This window comes from Chionomys nivalis, chromosome 16 (genome assembly GCF_950005125.1).
Source record: "Chionomys nivalis chromosome 16, mChiNiv1.1, whole genome shotgun sequence".
NCBI classification, from domain to species: Eukaryota; Metazoa; Chordata; class Mammalia; order Rodentia; family Cricetidae; genus Chionomys; species Chionomys nivalis.
Genome location: NC_080101.1, coordinates 637,731 through 656,560, shown reverse-complemented (window position 1 = coordinate 656,560; position 18,830 = coordinate 637,731). Strand labels below are relative to the sequence as shown.

The 18,830-nt window shown below is 34.9% G+C and overlaps 1 protein-coding gene across 10 annotated transcripts in view; it reads right to left on the bottom strand.

The window, feature by feature from the left end:
* The window catches only part of Wwp1 (WW domain containing E3 ubiquitin protein ligase 1), a 121,426-nt gene that overhangs the window by 73,897 nt on the left and 28,699 nt on the right, over nt 1-18,830 (bottom strand). For 6 of the 10 annotated variants that reach the window (XR_009058419.1, XM_057790766.1, XM_057790772.1 and 3 more), the window contains 6 exons: nt 14,039-14,129; nt 8,171-8,309; nt 7,027-7,151; nt 5,148-5,285; nt 4,991-5,057; nt 2,225-2,409 (listed from right to left, as the gene is read on the bottom strand). Coding sequence is in view for 9 of the 10 variants with exons in the window: in XM_057790766.1 (XP_057646749.1) it covers nt 2,225-2,409; nt 4,991-5,057; nt 5,148-5,285; nt 7,027-7,151; nt 8,171-8,309; nt 14,039-14,108 (724 nt within the window). In the remaining variant the exon portion in view is untranslated. Of the gene's footprint in view, nt 1-2,224; nt 2,410-4,990; nt 5,058-5,147; nt 5,286-7,026; nt 7,152-8,170; nt 8,310-14,038; nt 14,130-18,830 lie in introns of those variants that run through there. The other 4 variants (XM_057790773.1, XM_057790775.1, XM_057790768.1 and 1 more) reach the window with 3 other exon arrangements.

The following is an 18,830-nucleotide window of genomic DNA, read 5'->3' as shown; positions in this document are numbered from 1 at the left end:
TTGATTCTCCCAATCCAAGAGCAAGGGAGATCCTTCCATTTTCTGGTATCCTCTTCAATTTCTTTCTTCAATGCCTTAAAGTTTTTGTCAAATAGATCTTTCACTTCCTTGGCTGTCTCTGTTTTTCTATTATTTGTCCTACAAGTATAAAGCTGAAAGCCACAGAGCTGGATATTAATGCCTATGACCCCTCTGCACTTCAATTTCCTCAGAGCAAACAGAAAATACTATTATGTATCCAATGACTTTGAGAGTGGCTGGTAAATAGAATTAGGTGTTTAGCCCATGTAAAGCAAGCAGATGGCAACTGTTAAGACTGCCCTATCTTTCTTTATAATTTCACAAATGCCAGGGCATTATGTATGACTGAATCTTCATTGCTAGTTCTTTATGTGTGTGTTTTATTTTCCCCTGAAATTTCAGGTAAAGACAGGTAGAAGAATGTGAATAATGAGCGTATTCCCAATAGAATATATAAAATATTCAACAAAGTATAAAGTATGCAAAGAGATTTAAAATGCTAGTTGTACAAAGGTTAATTCTTTCACATTTCATCAACATCTGAATAAGCCCAACGTTGAAATATGCAATAACTAAGGGTAGTAAGTACTTTCACTAATCTACTCACACAGATAAATGTTTCTGAAATACGAGCAAATTCTTCAAATTCCATACATTTAAATGGCCTTTCTGAAGTGACCATTCCACATTTTTTTAACATTTGAGTCTTTTTATGAATAAGGAATTGACTTAATTATTGGTCATGACATCTAATTACAGCAAGAGATGATGCAACTCCTTCAACTCCTGAATCCAACAACAGTCACATAAAATAAACTCATTCAGTTTGCTAATATGTGAGTTTTAACTTGTTTTGTTTTTTTACCTTTATAACCACTTAGAGGAGTCCATAAGGAAATAACATTAAAATGTTAATTTTTTCTGGTAAACTAAAGGCCTTTTAATCTAAAAAGCATTAGACCCATGTAAAGTATGGTGAGCAGATAAACCTTTCTTCTGTCTTTAGATAAAACTACTGTTGCTTGTTCTGTATTTATTTTTTCAGACCATATATTGAAGACTGCACATTCTAATTTTTAAATTGGACCAAGGAGAACTGATGTGTTCAGAATGTGTTACAAGATAAGCTTTTAAATATATAATATTAATTTCTCAAGAATTTCATGAAATATATGTTGATCATATTTGCCCCCTACTCTTCACTCCCTCCAACTTTATGCCCTCTTTTCTTTTTAAAGTCCACTTTGTGCTTCTCATATACTCATGGGTGTGGTGCCACACCCTTAAAGGAAACTAACTCTCCAGAAGACATCACTGTAAATAATTCTTTAGAAGTAGGAGCTCATAAGGCCCTGTCCCTTCATAAGATGGGTTTTACTTGGCCTATACTATCATGCTATGTCATTTTTCCTTTCTGAAAGAGAAACAACTAAGTTCATTGGTGTTTTTGCCTTCTGGGAAGTATGGAGCACTTCAGGCTGTTCGTATCGTGGTATATTTTCAGACAAATCCAAAGCCATTATAAAGTCTTCCTGGGGCATTTCTTCTACAGCAGTGTAATTATTCCCTTAGGGAAATATAAAACTTTCTTTCCTTTTTTTTTTTTTTGATTTGTGAATTTTTCACTTTATTTTTTCTATTAATAGATAATGAGTCTGCTTTTATGAATCAAGAGCCAAACTTTATGAAACTTATTTTATACTGAAAATCAGTAAAAACGAGATAGCTGTGATGGTGCATAAGAGTCATCAACCCATTGAAGGTAAGAGGATAGGACTGATGGCTATGTCAAATCACAGCATACACTTCTAATATACAGGGGAATTCTTATGCTAAATTCAGTTTAAAGAAACCATTCATCATTAACTTTTGCCTAAAAAAAAAAAAATCAAAGAATTCACTCAAGTTCTTTCAAAAATATATTTATGTCACTAATTAAATAGTATTTTCTGGTCTGGTCTAAAGTGTAAGAATCTTACATCATATTAGTACTTGCTTAATAAAATGTGATTTCTCAATTGTCTTAGGAATACCTTCTTAAATACTCCAGAAGATTTAAAAATTTCAAAAGAATCTTCAGGTATCATGGCTTTATATGCTATATTGCAGCAGATGAAGGATGATAACATAATAAAGGAAATGGAGGCATTAAATACATAAATTTCTTTGTCATTCAAACGATGTGCCAAACCACCAAGGTTACCTGTATCACTGGTGGGCTCAGATGTGAGTGGTTTTGGAGCTGGAGTATTTTTGGGTCTGGCAGCAACCTGAGACGGGGATGAAGGTGTGTTTTCTCCATTAACTACATGTGAACAGCATGAGTTGGAAACAACAGCATTTGTTGGTACATAATTATCTATTCCAATAGTACCTTCAACAGCCAACCTTCAAAGAGAAAACAAAATTCTAACTTCAATGAGTTAAGTGAAATAAAACAGTATGTCAGCAAAGTTTACATAAAAATAAAAGGACTGACTTTCTGACATTTAGGGGGAGTGTTAGAGCGCAGAGAAAAAGACACAGTCTGCTGTTACCACACTGACCTACACTACTTTCAGTTGTAAGGATTGACACTGGCAGACACAGCAAGTATACTGAGTTTATCTAGGCCTTCAAGCACTGTTCAAATTGTACATTTTAAATAAGAATATTGGGCTACTTTAAATGCTCTAAAAGTAGCTTCAAAGGCTCATGAAATTATAAGAAATATCCAAAAACTAATTCTAACCTTGGAATTACATTTAGCAATGAAGACAGCTAAGGTCTGAACAAAACTTCCAGATAATTCTCAAGTCTGTATCACTCCTTAGCCATACAGAATCAGTGATCTAGAAGTCTAAGTGAGAGTCCTTGAAAGGTCCCCTGGCACCACCGGACTCGTTTTTAAAAACAAGATGTGCTATCATAAAATAAAACAATAAGCTTTGGTGGTTTTGTCTTAAGACAGGTCTTCCTAGAAGGACCAGGCTAGTGGTAAATTTCCGTCCAGCTCTGGCAGGGCTACATGGCTTCTCCTAAACTCCTCCTCCTTTCTCCCAGCATTCAGTTTAGTTTTCCCCACCTACCTCTATTCCCTGCACTGGCCCAAGACAGTTTTCTTTATTAACCGATGGTATTCACAGCATACAGAGGGGAATCCCACATCATGTAATCCCTGCCTGAACTTGCAGCGATTCTCTTGCCTCTGCCTCTCAAGTGCTAGCATTCAAGGCATGATTGACTTTGTATAAAGCAGGATTAGGTTTTAGGTGGTAATAATTTAAACCCCTATTAAAAACTGTAATTTAAAGAATTTAAACATATGTCACATATTAATATATTTTGATCTACAAACTGTTAGATTATTTCAGTCATTAATTTTTCTCAGTGCAAATTATAATCTGGAGACTTATTTATATAAAGCAAATACACAATTTGAAAGCATAGTTTCAAAGCTATTTTAAAGACTACTGGTTAGGATGGAGAGATGGCTCAACTGTTTAAGGCTAGACTCGTAACCAAAATAAAAGGCAGTACTGAGAACCAAACCCAAGTCTCTGCAAATGGTAAGCAATTGCTCTGTTAAGAAATTATATTCCTGACCCTTTTTCACAGCTTTTGTTTTGAGACAGGACCCCACTGAGCTACCCAGGCTGCCTCAAACTTGTTGTCCTCTTGTTTCAACCTCCCAGCTATCTCAAGCTGCAGGTGTGTGCCACATATATAGCTTGCTTAAGTGCTTTGATAAGAAGCATCCAACAGCAATTAAGAATAATGTTATCAGTAACTGTGCATAGTCAAAGAGGTTATACTTTGCCCTTTACTGGCATATTTTTCCAGATGTACCAAGTCAATTATGTAAGAATACATTTTTATAATTTGGGACTTCTGACTCCACCATATTTGAATTATTATATACTCTCATTTCATTTATATGTTTCAAATCATTACTTAGCAATCACAAAATGTGAATGGCAGGGAAGTTCTAAAATGGTAGAATAAAATCTGTAGGCTATTTATCTTGTGAACTACAAGAGAACGTCCAATCAATAAGGTCTCCCTCCCACACTACTCACTCTATTAACCAACAAATCATAAATATTGATTGTTTAACAACATTTTCAATAAGAAAGAAAGCACTACCACATTCCACAGCAAAAGTGAATAGTTGAGGCACTATGCTTTGTAAGAGAAGCATTTTTTTATAGACAAAGGCCAGAACAATGATTTTTTATGTGTTAGATCTCAATAAATTGTTATTTTAAAGCTTCTTTCCCAGATACTTGGCAAATAACATCTTTATATTTAAGCTTTGAAATTTTTATTTATTAATATATTTTTGGTTTTTTTTTTTTTTTTTTTTTTTTGGTTTTTCGAGACAGGGTTTCTCTGTGGCTTTGGAGCCTGTCTTGGAACTAGCTCTGTAGACCAGGCTGGTCTCGAACTCACAGAGATCCGCCTGCCTCTGCCTCCCAAGTGTTGGGATTAAAGGCGTGCGCCACCACCGCCCGGCCTATTTTTGGTATTTTTAAAATGGGGTATTTTAATGTAGCCCTGGTAGGCTTTTAAATTTTATGACAAATACTAAAATGAGGCTAAGCATTAAAACTTCTGCAAGGAAGTGGTAATGCGCACCTTTAATCCCAGCACCTCGGAGGCAAAAGCAGGTAGATTGCTCAATTTTAGGCTAGCCTGATATATAGAGTGAATTCTAGGACTGCCAGGACAGGTAAACAGAGGAACCTTGGTACAGTACAGAAGCGGGGGATCAGAAGTTAGAGGTTTTCCTCAATTACACAGTAGATCTGACATCTACCTGGGCTACATAAGATCTTAAACACTCCTACCTCCACCCCATAATATAATCCTAACAATCAAGGAACTGAAGCAGGAAGGTCATGAATTTGGAGCTAACAGAAAATAAAGTAAATTAAAAACACAAACTTGATGCCTGAGAAATCTTATATTAATATATAAAGCACTCTACCCGGCAGTTGTCCTTGTCGAGGAGTCTCCATTCTCATGTAAGGCATCACCATTCTGATGGGTTTCTACTAAACATCAAGAAGGAAAGCAATTCAGTTTTTACATATTTCTTGTCAATTTTCTTTATTTAAATTTAAAAACACATAAGCACAGCTTACTGGTGGGAGAAGAGTTGTGGTTTGTCAGATTTTCTTGTTCAATCACTAATCCATCAAGCACAACTGTCAATTCACCAGTTTGCACTATGCCATTCTTGTTTTCCAAAGAAAGTTTTAATATTTCTTTCACTTTTTCTACTAGAAAAAAGAAAATTCTCATTTAAAAACAAGTGCCACATACACAAGCATGTTTAAAATACCTCAATCCAAGAACTGCTGTATTCCAGAACTTGACTGCTGCATTTGAAAAAGCAATTATTTGCATTTTTATCTGTAAACATTATATAAACAACAACAGGCATAATTCTATTCATGGACAGTTGAGTGACTCTTCTTCCCAAGCTCCATACTTTTGACATCATCTTCAAGTGCTTCTGTGCACAGTATAACCTTCAGAGGATAAGCTAATTCTATCTACCTAATAAGCACACAGCTGTGAAAACTTGTTCCTGAGGAGAGGCCCAAAAGCCTGGGAAGGGGGCACAATTTCATCCTGAGAGTCAAATGACTTGTTGACAATTCCACCTCTGCCACTTACTAGCCATAAAAACTAAGTTATTCAAGCTTTACTTAGCCTCAGCTTCCTCACTTTTCTTTACAAAATGGAAAAATAAGAACATCAGGAGACACACATCTTTAATCGAGACAGAAGAAGGTGGATCTTTGAGTTCCAGACCAGCCTGGGCTACAGAGTGAGTTCCAGGGCTGCCAGGACTACACAAAGAAACCCTGTCTCAAATACCCAAAAACCAACTGTCCCCCCAAAATATATATAAATACCAAAAAAAAAGAACATCAAAAAGGAAGTAAAAAGGAACTTCATTCTCAGTGGAGAGTTATAAAAACCGAATTCAAAACTGCACGAAAGTCATAGCACTCACCTGACACAGTTGTGTTTTTTTCTTATGTAAGGCCAAATACTTCCCTCCCATTAAATCTATTCTGATTTAAATGCAAAGCCACTGTGATTCAACTTCTATCCCACAGAATATATATTAAATTTACTCAGAAATGAGAAGAACTTGTGAAGACAACAATGAAAGAGTATAACACTTCAAATACACAAAGAAAATGGGGTTTTCACACTTGAAATACACTATGGGTGTGGTCAATTAGTAAGTAATTATGTACTGTAAAGTTCAAAATTACTAAATGTTTAAACATGCATCAGAACAAAGGGTAAAAGGGTACTTGAACAGATATATCAATTGGCTTGATTTGATTATTCAATTTTATATGTAAACCATAAAATGACTTTTGACTCCATAAATATAATTTATCAGTTAATAAATCTTAGAAAAACAATCAGTAAATAAGTTTTAAAAAAACAATTTTCTTTAAAAACTCATCAGTGATTATTTCATTATCCAATATGGGTACATTATGATTTATTTTATGTGGCTGTTTTTTGAGACATTGCCTCTCTATTGTTTCATCTTTGACATAGGCCAGAGATGCCAAAAGTATTAAGGAACTTGCAGTTACTTCTTCAGAGTGGGAAAGTGAGAGTACCAATAATTAGGGGAAAATTTCTGGTCCTCTCGTGATCTTCCTAGAGGCGATCCTCCCCAACCTGGTGGGTGGGGGGGAGCTTGACCTGCCCAATTGAGAGTTAGGTCTCTATCCAGCTCAGAGATGCTGTTCTAGTAACAGTAAATGAGTGGGAGTAACTGATATCAAAGAACTAATAGATGATCTACAGTGTGGGGAAAGGATGGGAAAATACTGCCCACTGTTCAATTACAACACAGTTCTGAAAGCAACCATTGGCATTGTAAGTTCTTTATAAACACAACACAACATTTCATTTCTGGACTGTAGAAGGATATGTTTAAAGTCTCTGAAATAATATATAAACAAAGGTTAGAAAGCCACTTACATTTCCTGTTGTGTGTTAACAGCACTTGTTTCAAGTCCACTGTTGCTCTTCCTAACAGAGCATCTGCTTTTAAAGTGTGGTGACTCCAAATTCGAAACTCCAAGGTGGTCTGTGGGGTCACATTTCTGCATGAATAACATTATAACAAAAATAAACACGGCATCACTGTTGTGTGCTAATTCTCTTAAAGTTATCTATTGCAGTGATTTTTCTAAAATGATGAATTCAGTTTAATACTGCATGAAACAGTAAACTAATTGAATCAGAAATATAAATAACAAATATTCACAAACACATTATAAAACTACTTTGGGATTTTTGTAGTTAGCCACCCACTGAGCAGCAAAGCACTGTCTTACTGAGACCTCAGAAAAAATCTCTCCTGTGGGACCCCATTTTTAGAGCTCTTTAGAATGACTGGCATTAGTTTAGTTATAATTCTTCTATTACATGTAACTTTATACCATTTTACTTCAAAATGTCAAAATTAAAAATGACTGGCTTTATTTCTATATTAAACATTCAGAGTAAATAGGGTCATGTGGAAATAACTGTCTATAAAACAAAAACACAATTATTATGCTTCCTCTTTGAGAAAAGTGAAATTAAAAAATTTCTTCATATTTTAAATTCTTTCCTTCCTTCCTTCCTTCCTTCCTTCCTTCCTTCCTTCCTTCCTTCCTTCCTTCCTTCCTTCCTTCTTTGTTTTCTTTATTTCTTTCTTTTTAACCAAAGCAGGGAAGTTTATTTTACAACTTAGGAAATTCTGGCATCAGCTCAGAAGGACAGACACTTATCTGTTGATGGACATCTGTAAATGGAGACTGCTCATTTATTTCCCAACTGTTCAGACCCAAATAACCACACAGAAACTGTATCAATTACAACACTGCTTGGCCAACAGCTTAGGCATATTCTTCTTGTAATTTGTGTATTGCCATGAGTATGTGGCTTCCTAGAAAGGTTCTAGGCAGTTATTTCCTTCAGCAGTTACATGGCGTCTCTCTGACTTCACCTATTCTCTCTACATATCTCTTTTAAATTCTTTCTTAGATAAATAAAAAAACTTTATTACTTGAAGTCATTCTACAAAACATAGGACATGCAATGTGAAGATTTTATAGCCTTTACATAAGATACTCACACAATCAGCTGCTCATCCCATTTTGGATTAGAAGAACTACTGGATTTTGCTGTTTTCTTAATTTCTCCATCTACAATGACTTCAGTATATATTGCTGTTCCAAACCAGTTTTTTTTTCTTTTTAATTTGGCACTAGAAACTAACAGAAAACAATAATTATTTGTCTGTAGATGGAACCAAAAGATCAGCACTGCCAACTACTAAACCAACAGAAACAGAAGCGTTCTTCCACCTCTAGTACATATCACACTGACAAGATGAGAAGCTACTATTGTCTGAAAGCCATCTGAATTTCTCAGTAATCAATTTATCAAGAGAATTCATCCATTTGAATCGATTCATTCTTTTTAAAAGATTCAGACTTGTATGAACATTCAAATTAATTCAAAAACATTTTTGTTAATTCTCCAAAAGACCAGCAGACCATTAAGTAGTAACTTTCCTATCTTCTACCAACATCCGCAGTCTGTTTCTATAGATTGCCTGTTCTGTTCCTATAAATTCTGTGTAGTGGGATCATACACAGTCTTTCATGACTGCCCTCTTCCACTTATAATGCTCTCGGGTTCCACCAATACTGTAGCATCAATACTTCATTCCTTTTTATGCCAAGTACTATTCTATTATTGATATACCACACTTTATTTATCTATTAGTTGACAGACATTTAAATTACTTTGTAGCTGTTGTACCTAAGATGTCTATAAATATTCATGTGAAAGTTTTGCTGTGAACGTGTTTTCATTTACTTTGGACATATCAGAACTGCTGTGTAGTACAGTAAGTCTCTACTGAATAAATGCCAGACTATTTACACTCCTGTCAAAGTATAGTGAGATGTGATATCTGTTTACCTATTGATTTATATATTGATACATATTTGGGATCAAGCTCTCCCAAATGTAACCCAAGCTCACTTGAATTTGCAAGCCTCTATTCTCTGTCTCCCACGTTCAAAGGGCCATCAGTGTGCACTACATACTTGAATGGTTTCTATCTTTACCTGCTATGTAAATATAATTTCAAACTGTATCAAGGACTGTGAGAAAAGTAAATGCCTTCATCTGGATGGTATTCACTATATAACTGTGGCCCATTTATCATAAAATACTGAACATTTTTACCTAAAAAAAAGTTTCAAACAAAAACTTATTTTAAAAAATTTGAAAATCAAAATGTCATCATGAAATAAAAATTCATCATAACCTTTTACATAAAGGGAATTTTAAATTTATTTTACCCAAGATAGTAAGAAATTATTTTAGCTTAAACATGTGCCTTTAATGATTGCAACTGTTATTCCAAACACAGAACTGTGCAATCAACCAGTGATTATGATCACCTCTACCCTGCTCTGAGATGAGAAAAAAAAGCACTCGTCACACATAAAACGAAAGTTTCCATTCTACTGAAAGAAATTAATCAAGCAAACCAATGTGAAATACAAAGTGAAAGTGGTGTGAGAGGCAAAGTGTTTGAAATAGTTACTCCTCTATTAACATGGAAAGAATAACAAAAAAGATTATAAGCAAATGCCTATTAAAATACTAGCAACAGAGTGTAATGTTTAAAATAATGTCTGAAGTGCTACTAGGAGGGTCTCAGTAAAACTCATTCCATTCTCTGACGTTGCAAGTTGTTCTAAGTTTACCACTGATATAGGGGCCAGAGTTGTTACCTCTCAAGAACCTCCCCAAAATAGAAGGTTTCGTTCCAAATAAAAGTTATTTCTTTAAAACATACAGGTCCTATCTATCCACACACTGTCAGTAAAGAGAAGGCAACACAGGATCATGTTAAAAGCATACAAGTGTAACATATCTGGATTCATGTTTTAACTTTGCCATTACTAGAATCCTGACCTGAAGGAGGTCAATTAACGGCTCTGCCCCTCCATTTTCTCACCTGAAAAACAGGGGAACAATAATACCCAATTCTTAGGATTGGTGACTGAAGGCATGCAAAAGCACCATCATCAACAATAAATTTCCCCGCATCCAGTATGGTGACTGCACCTGCACTACGACTAATGAAGATATCCCACTGTGTATCTTTATCTGGCAAAGTGCTTAATAGTACTGAAAGCTGTTAGCATAATAGATCTCGCCTCCCCCCTCAACAAATATTTTAAAATATCTTTTTTTAATCTCATAAAAAATTTGTAATATGGTGGCTTAATAGTGCACATAAATTAATGGTATGTTTTTAAATAAAGTGAATGCTACTATTTTAAACAGGAATTCTAATTAGTGGGAATGGAGTAAATTATATTTTCCCATTTACTTGTTCACCTTCGTGTTATACTCAAAATGCTCTTCATAGTAACACTATGTAAATATTGAAAATTAGCAGACATTGGATAGGGTTCCTTAATTTAAAAGGTCCAGTAACAGTAATGTCCCTAAAAACATTTAGTAACAAATGTATATGATCCACATAAAAATTACCACAAAACTTGAACAATGGACACCAAAGAGAAAGAAAATTATTTGATATATTCTTAGATCTGAGAATTTTAAGATGAAAGCTTTATATCATCTCCAATTTAATATATCATTTTATAACAATAACACAAAATTTTACTGGGTTTCAATGTTTGGGGTAAACACAAGAAAAGGGGAGCTTAAATTCAAATGAGGAGCAAAAGGAAATAGACAAGTACAGAGACAAATATACATAAAATTGAGCTAATTAAGACTTCTCCAAATGTATGTACTATAAAATGAAAATAAGTAGATAGTCTAATAGTGATATAAGAAATAGTAATAGAACAAGTAAGGTGGTAACTCTTGAAATCAACAAGAGAAAAATGGTTAGGCCATAAATAATTAAATGATTGAGAAAAATCACCTACAGTGCATATCATGAACACTAAAATTGCTCACCACGGAATGAAATTAAGGGCCAGTGGAGTGGTTCTGTGAGTAAAAGCACTGGCCACCAAGCCTAATAATCTCAATCCCTGGAACCCAAATAGTAGAAATTCCCACAAGCTGTTCTCTGATCTGTACATGTACCATGCATGACTCGTGTATATGCACATACATAAATAAATGTAAAAATCAATATATTTTTTTTTTTTGCACAATTTTCTTGTACTTTATTCTATAAGTAAGCACTTTCCAAAGCACTGATGTTGGCACATTCCTACCCACTCTTGACCCCATACTCTATTGTGCTACATAGCTTAGAAGGGACTAATATTACATAACAGTCTTTACAGAAACATATCAGTTAGAACAGTGTTAGCCCGAGGCTGGGAGAAACCAGGAGGTATTTATGACTAAAGATGACATGCTTCTTCATTGAAATTTGAGTAACTATATGGTGCCTACAACAATTAACAAATTGATATTAAGGTTGATGTTCTAGCTAAGTTTAATGACAACTTGATAATTCTGAGGAGAGTCATCCAAAGACAGAGTTTCAATTGAGAAATTGACTAGATCACATTGGCCATTGGGCATGTCTGTGTGGTGTTATCTTAATCAAGATTGTTAATTGAGGTTAAGGGCCCAGCACACAGTGGGCAACACCATCCCCTGGGATTGTGTGTATATTTTTAAGTATAATTGAGGTACCACAAGACACAATACCAAAAACTAAATATACAAACCCTACCATAGCAATCTGTTAGTTTTTAAGGCAAGTACTCTATATACTTTAAAAACTTTGAATCTGATTCATTCATGTTGGAAATCTTAAAGTCTACAATACTGAAAATTACTTATCTCTACGTGCTATTATACTTATGTTCACGGCATAGTAAATTATCATATTACAGTGGGTTACCTTCTGTTTGACTTTAGATCATGGTTTTCCTGTTTTTAGGATATTTTTATTAGTTGATTGGGTGGTTGGTTTTTAGAAGCTGAGATGAAACTCAAAGTCTCAGACACATTAGGAAAGTGCTATATCATGGAGCTACACCCACAGCACACTGTTCTTGTATGTTTGTTCCCTTCAATAAGCTATAGATTAAGAGGAGAAATAAAGAGGAGACTTGGGTACAGTGGTACACACATGCAATTCCAATGCTTAAGGTGCTAAAGGAGGATCATGAAGCCACCCTGGGTCCTACAGAGAGATTCTGTCTCAAAACAGGAAAGGAAAAGGAAAGGAAATATGACGGACATGGTTATTAGTGCATGCCTGTAGTCCCAGTACTTGTGAAACTGAGGCAGGAGGAACACAAAGTATTACTAGTGTTCTAGTCTTGACTACACAGTTTCAGGCTAATACAAGCTACATAGTAAGACCTTGACTTAAAAAACAAAACAAAACAAAAAAACCCTAAATTAAACTAGTTCTCTCTGCTTTGTACTTTTTTTTTTTTTTGAAGATATAGCTCTGAAAAACAAAAAAAAAAAAAAAAAAAAAGATATAGCTCTGATCTTACTGCTACTGATGCTATGCACGCCACTTGCTGCCATGGATTCCTCATTACAATGGGTTCTTGCCTCTCATTAACCATAAACCCAAATAAACTGTTTCTTCTGTAAGTTGCCTTGACCATGGTGTTTTATCACAGCAATAGAAAAGTGATAGAGAAGTTGGTATCAGAGAGTCAACTGTTGCTGTGAAGAATCTGAACAAGTGGTTTTTGGAGGAATGTGGAAAATCTTTAAACTTTGGATTAGAAAAGCAGTTGGAGACTGTAAGCAGAGTTATAAGTCATCCTAGCAGGAGCTCAGAAGAGAGTGGTGTTGAGAGCAATGCATGTCATGGAAGCCCAGCTCAAGAGATGTTTCAGAGGAGAACAACATTAGCAACTGGACTTACGGCCATTTGTGTGAAATTTTGGCAAAGATTCTAGCTGCTTCTTGCCCTTGTCCTAAGAATTTGCCTAAGGCCAAAATTAAAAAGTATTTGTCTAATCTCTTTAGTGGAGGCAATTTCAAAACAATATAATAATGAATTTGTGATGTGATTATTATTAAAAATGCTTATTCACATCAACAATGAAAATGAGCAAATTGGGCAGAAATAAATGCAAAATGTACAGTTTGGAGAAGAAAGAAGGATCAGGAGATCTAATGAGCAGCCAAGGTTTGTGTTAAAAGAAATAGGGAGATTAACTTCATTACGAAGAAGACTCCTGCTTAGCACTAGATAAAGGGAAGGGTGACCTCAGGTCAAGATCCCAACCACCTAAGCTTCCAACTCCTGAAAGAATATAAGGCATTCAACAGTAGCTCTGCTGCTAATGTGCCATCCAGGCCAAGCTGGCAGCCTGATCATTCACAGGCAAGACTAAAGGAGATATGGATTCTCCCAGTTCACAGATAGACCAGACTTCAATAATAGAGGGGCCTTGAAGGATAGTACCTGATTGCTTGAAATAAAAGGACTAATGGAGTAAGCTCGACTGAGGATGTAGTTCAGTGGTAGAATACTTACTTACCCAGCATGAACAAGGCTCTGGCTTCAATCTCCAAGATCAGAAGGGGTAAAAAAAGAAAAAGGAAAAAAAAAAGACCTATACAAAGAACATGGTTTGTGATAAAAGTCTTAAGACCGCAAACCGGCATCCTCATTACTAAGAGAAGGCAGAGTGGTTCCTCAGGACCTTGGTCTCCTCTTTTATAGTCATAAGTAGTAGTTTCTATTACTCGAGCTATTGTGAAATCAAGATCATGAATTTTACAAATTGATGTTTACTTTAAAAACAGAAATGAACAAAATGATAAAGTCAAGGTAAGGCAACATGAAGGCAAGACATTAAAACCCAGTGCTGCCTAGTATGAGTCCAACTTCACTGTGTATGTCTCAAGAGCATCACTTATGGAATATATTTGCCTCATTAGGTATGCAAAATCCAACTTCATCTACCCATCACAATACTACATTATTACTAAAATCACTTACCAGTTACCTTTAACTGTAACCTTCCACTGTGGTTATCACTAGTATCAGACCTTGGTGAAGCAGTGGCCATGTCCCAAAATTGACCTTGACTCTATTTAAAAAAAATGAAATAATATGTTCAGACATCAGAGAGGATATTTCAATCTTCTGGATGATTAAAACCATTCATTTGAATCAATGAAAATTCTTATCCATCACAAGTTCTCAGTTGTCTTTCATTACTTTAAAATTAAGACAGTATAGAAACATTATATAAGAGTGTAGCTATTTAACAATATCTGAGTCAATTTGAGCAACAAAGTAAATGATAATACTAGGAATCCTTGCTCATATGAGGATTTAAAAATGAATATGTACATGAATATGCAAACATGATATATATTATATATTATTAAAATCTCCTTAGTATATACCCCCTTTATTCTTGAATACTTCAGTGTGTGTTTCATGAGAAATAAAACCTTTTCCTAAATAATTGCAGTACAATAATTAGATTAAGGAAAATATAAACTGTACACTTAACCAGGAATTTAAATTTTGTTTAAAAAAACTAAAGAAAAAGCAGAGTTAACTACACCTTTCTTTATCTCAAGACTCAACTTCTACCCATCTTTAACCTACTAAAGATTAAAGTGGTATATTCTGGGAAATATTGAGAAATACAAATGAGTATTAATACTTATCTTGCTTTCCCCTTAATTTGTCATCTTTTTTGTGCTCCATTTAGATATTTTCTCTAAATTTAGGGACCAATATTCTAAAATCATTATATTCTCTTCACTTACTTAGATCTGCATAGACTGTGTATACAGACACACACACACACACACACACACACAAGAGTTACTTAATCTATGATCAAGAACTCATTCAGGTCAATATGCTTATTCTACAGAAGAGTCCATTATATGGACTGAAGAAAGTACATTCAGAATACGTAAGCATAAAACTATACATATGTGCACATAATAACAAATTAGTAAAAACGAAGCCATGAATTCGAAAGATAGTGACATTAGGGGGGCAGGAGGGAAAAGAAGGTAGAAATATATTAATCTCAAAAATAAAAAAATAGAATGAATTTTTTTAAAAAATCAATTGAAATGGAACACTTAAATTATCAACAAAGGGAATATAGTCAATGAAAATTAAAGGTTTTTTCAATTTCTAGCAGTCTGGTCTACTAGATATTATAAAAAAAATCTTCCTTCCTGCTTTAACATACACACTTCCTGAATAGCTCAAAACCAACTGTCCATTTTCCAAATTCTGTTATATTCTTAAGTGTGGAAATTATCAAGCCTATGCCACACTTATATTATGGCAGCCTTTAAAAAAAAGAAATAAAATAATAGTAAGAAACATATATACAGCATATATATGTCTTTATATACATATATATTTATATATAAACAGCAATATATAAAGGCACCTGCTGCCAAGGCTAACAATCTTAGTTCAATCCTCATACCTGACAAGTTGTCCTCTAACTACCTCATTTTGTTTATTCACACAAATAAATAAATAAAATGATAAATAGTATAGACAAACAAACATGTTATCCTGGTTGTGAATGCTGATAGTTAAAGTGTATGGTCAAGAGACAAGAACTGAGCCTACTGAAAGATGAAGGGAACTTGATGTGGGAGTGATTTCTTTCTAATCTGTTGCTTTCACTGGTTAATTAATAAAGAAACTGCCTAGGCCCATTTGATAGGCCAACCCTTAGGTGGGTAGAGTAAACAGAACAGAATGCTGGGAGAAAGAAGCCAAGTCAGGCAGTCGCCATGATTCTCCCACTCCAGACAGATGCAGGTTAAGATCTTTTCTGGTAAGCCAGCTAGTGGTGCTACACAGAATATTAGAAATGGATTAGATCAATATGTAAGAGCTAGCCAATAAGAGGCTAGAACTAATGGGCCAAGCAGTGTTTAAAAGAATACAGTTTCCGTGTAATTATTTCGGGTATAAAGCTAGCTGGGTGATGGGACACAGCCCCACCACCGCTCCTATTACTACAGGAACTAAATGTAATATTGAGTTCAAAGTGTCACTCCTGGCCTGCCAAGAGCTTTGCGCTTGGACTCCAACTCCCAGCCTGTCAAGCACTGACCCCACAGGGTATTTAAGCTTGAGCTGGAAAGAGGAACACATGGTTTTGAGTGTGCACTCCCTCTGTCTTTCCCTGACCATGCTCTCCCGGTCACCAGTGACCACCGTCTATTAAACACAGGTATTTGATTTGGCGTAATCTGGTTTGATTAGAATTTTTTGTGTCGGCAGAGAGGCTTTTCTTAACACTAAGGCCTCATTGTGAGGACCCATGACAAAATTATATCAGAACACCAACAACCCACTGACATATACCATTAGGATCATACCCAAACATAGCCATGGAGTTTACCCAGAATGAAGAACTAATTAGAAAACTAATCTGTTTTACCTACAAGTAAAAGTCAGTAGAAATTCAATACAATAGTTTCTGACTGTCAAGAACTTTCAAAATAACAACTTTATACTTTTAAATTCTAGTTTTATCAATAAATGAAGAAATAATAATGGCCAATCAAGAAAAAACTATAAAAATATAATATAAAGACACCAGGCACATGAGTTGGTGAATGACCTACCTGCCAGCTGCACTTCCCCCAAAAAGATGAGTAGACAAGGTAAGAACCCACTCACACCACAAAGAGCAACATGAAACCACTAACAACAGCAAGACTTGAACAACCAAATATAGATGAGGCAGAAGAAAATGACCTAAAAAATAAACTTATAGAGAATGTTTAAGGTCCTTAAAGAGGAAATGAAAAAATCCCTCCAAGAAATGGAGGAGAAGATAAACAAAAAAAAAAAGGAAAAACCAACAAATCCCTTAAAGAAAACCAAGAAAAAGCAATCAAACATATGAAAGAAATTACTCAAGACTTGAAAACTGAAATAGAGACAATAAAAAAAAACCAAGGGAATTATTGAAACAGAAATTATGAGAAAACGATCAAACACCACAAATGCAAGCATGAACAACAGAACACAAGACATGGAAGAGAGAATCTCAAGCACTGAAGATACAACAGAGGAAATAGACTCATGGGTCAAAGAAAGCATTAAATCTAACAAAAGCTTAACACAAAATATTCAGGAAAAATGGGACACGATGAAAAGACCAAACCTGGATACAGAATAATCAAAACACCAAACATACAGAATAAAGAAAAAATGTTAAGAGCTGCAAAGGAAAAAGGCCAAGTAACATATAAAGGCAAACCTATCAGAATTACACCTGACTTCTCAATCGAATCAATGAAAGCACGAAGGTCATAGTCAAGCATTACACAGACCTTAGGAGACCACGGATGCCAGCCCAGACTACTATACCCAGCAAAACTTTGAATCACCACACACAGACTAAAGAAGATATTCCATGACAGAACCAGACTTAACCAATACCTTTGCACAAATCCAGCTCTACACAAAGTACTAGAAGGAAAACTCCAAACCTTAAAAGTTGGCTACATCCACAAAAACACAGACAGTAGATGATCTCACAGTAGCAAATTCCAAAGAATGGAAAAACACATACAATAACATCATCAACAATGAAAACTAAAATAACAGGAGCTAACAATTACTGGTCATTAATGTACTTTAATATAAATGGACTCAATTCACCTATCAAAAGACATAGGTTAACAGATTGAATACGAAAACAGAATCATCCACCTCCAACTCAAAGACAGACATCAACTCAGACTAAAGGGCAGGGGGAAAAATTTTCCAATCAAATGAACCAAAGAAACAAGCTGGTATAGCTATACTATTATCTAACAAAACAGACTTCCGAGTAAAATCAGTCCAAAGAGACAAAGGAGGACAATTCATATTAGTCACAGGAAAATCCCATCAAGCGAAAATCTCAATACTGAACATCTATGCCCAAAATACAAGGGCACTCTAGTAAGTAAAAGAAATACGTCTAAAGCCTAAATCACACATTAAATTCCACCCGCTAATAGTGGGAGACTTCAACACTCCAGTCTCACCACGGAACAGGTCTGTCAGAAAGAAAATTAACAGAGAAATATGGGAACTAATAGATATTATTCCTCAAATGGATTTAACAGACATCTATGGAACATTCCATCCAAATATAAAAGAATATACCTTCTTATCAGCACCTCATGGAACCTTCTCAAAAATTGACCACTTACTAGTAACAAAGCAAACCTCAACAGATACAAAAAAAAAAAAAAAAGGAATAAGCCCATATACCTTATTAGATCACCATGGCTTAAATTAGTATTCAACAACAACACTAATTCCAGAAAGCCCACAAACACATGGAAATTAAACAATGCTCACCTGAATCATAAATGGGTCAAGGAAGAAAAATAAAGGGAGAAATTAAAGAATCCTAAAATTCAATGAAAATGACCACACAACATACCCAAATTTATGGGACACAATAAAAGCAGTGTTAAGAGGAAAGTTCATAACACTAAATGTCTCCATAAAGAAGCTGGAAAAATCCCACACCAGGAAATTAACAGAACATTTGAAAACTCTAGAACAAAAGGAGGCAAACTCACACAAGAGAGCTAGATGGCAGGAAATAATCAAATTGAGAGCTGAAGTCAACAAAATAGAAACAAAGAAAACAATAGAAAGAATCAATGAGACAAACAAAGAGTTGGTTCTTCAAGAAAATCAACAAAGTAGACAAACCTTTATCCAAACTAACCAAAACACAGAGAGAGAATATCCAAATTAACCAAACCAGAAATGAAAA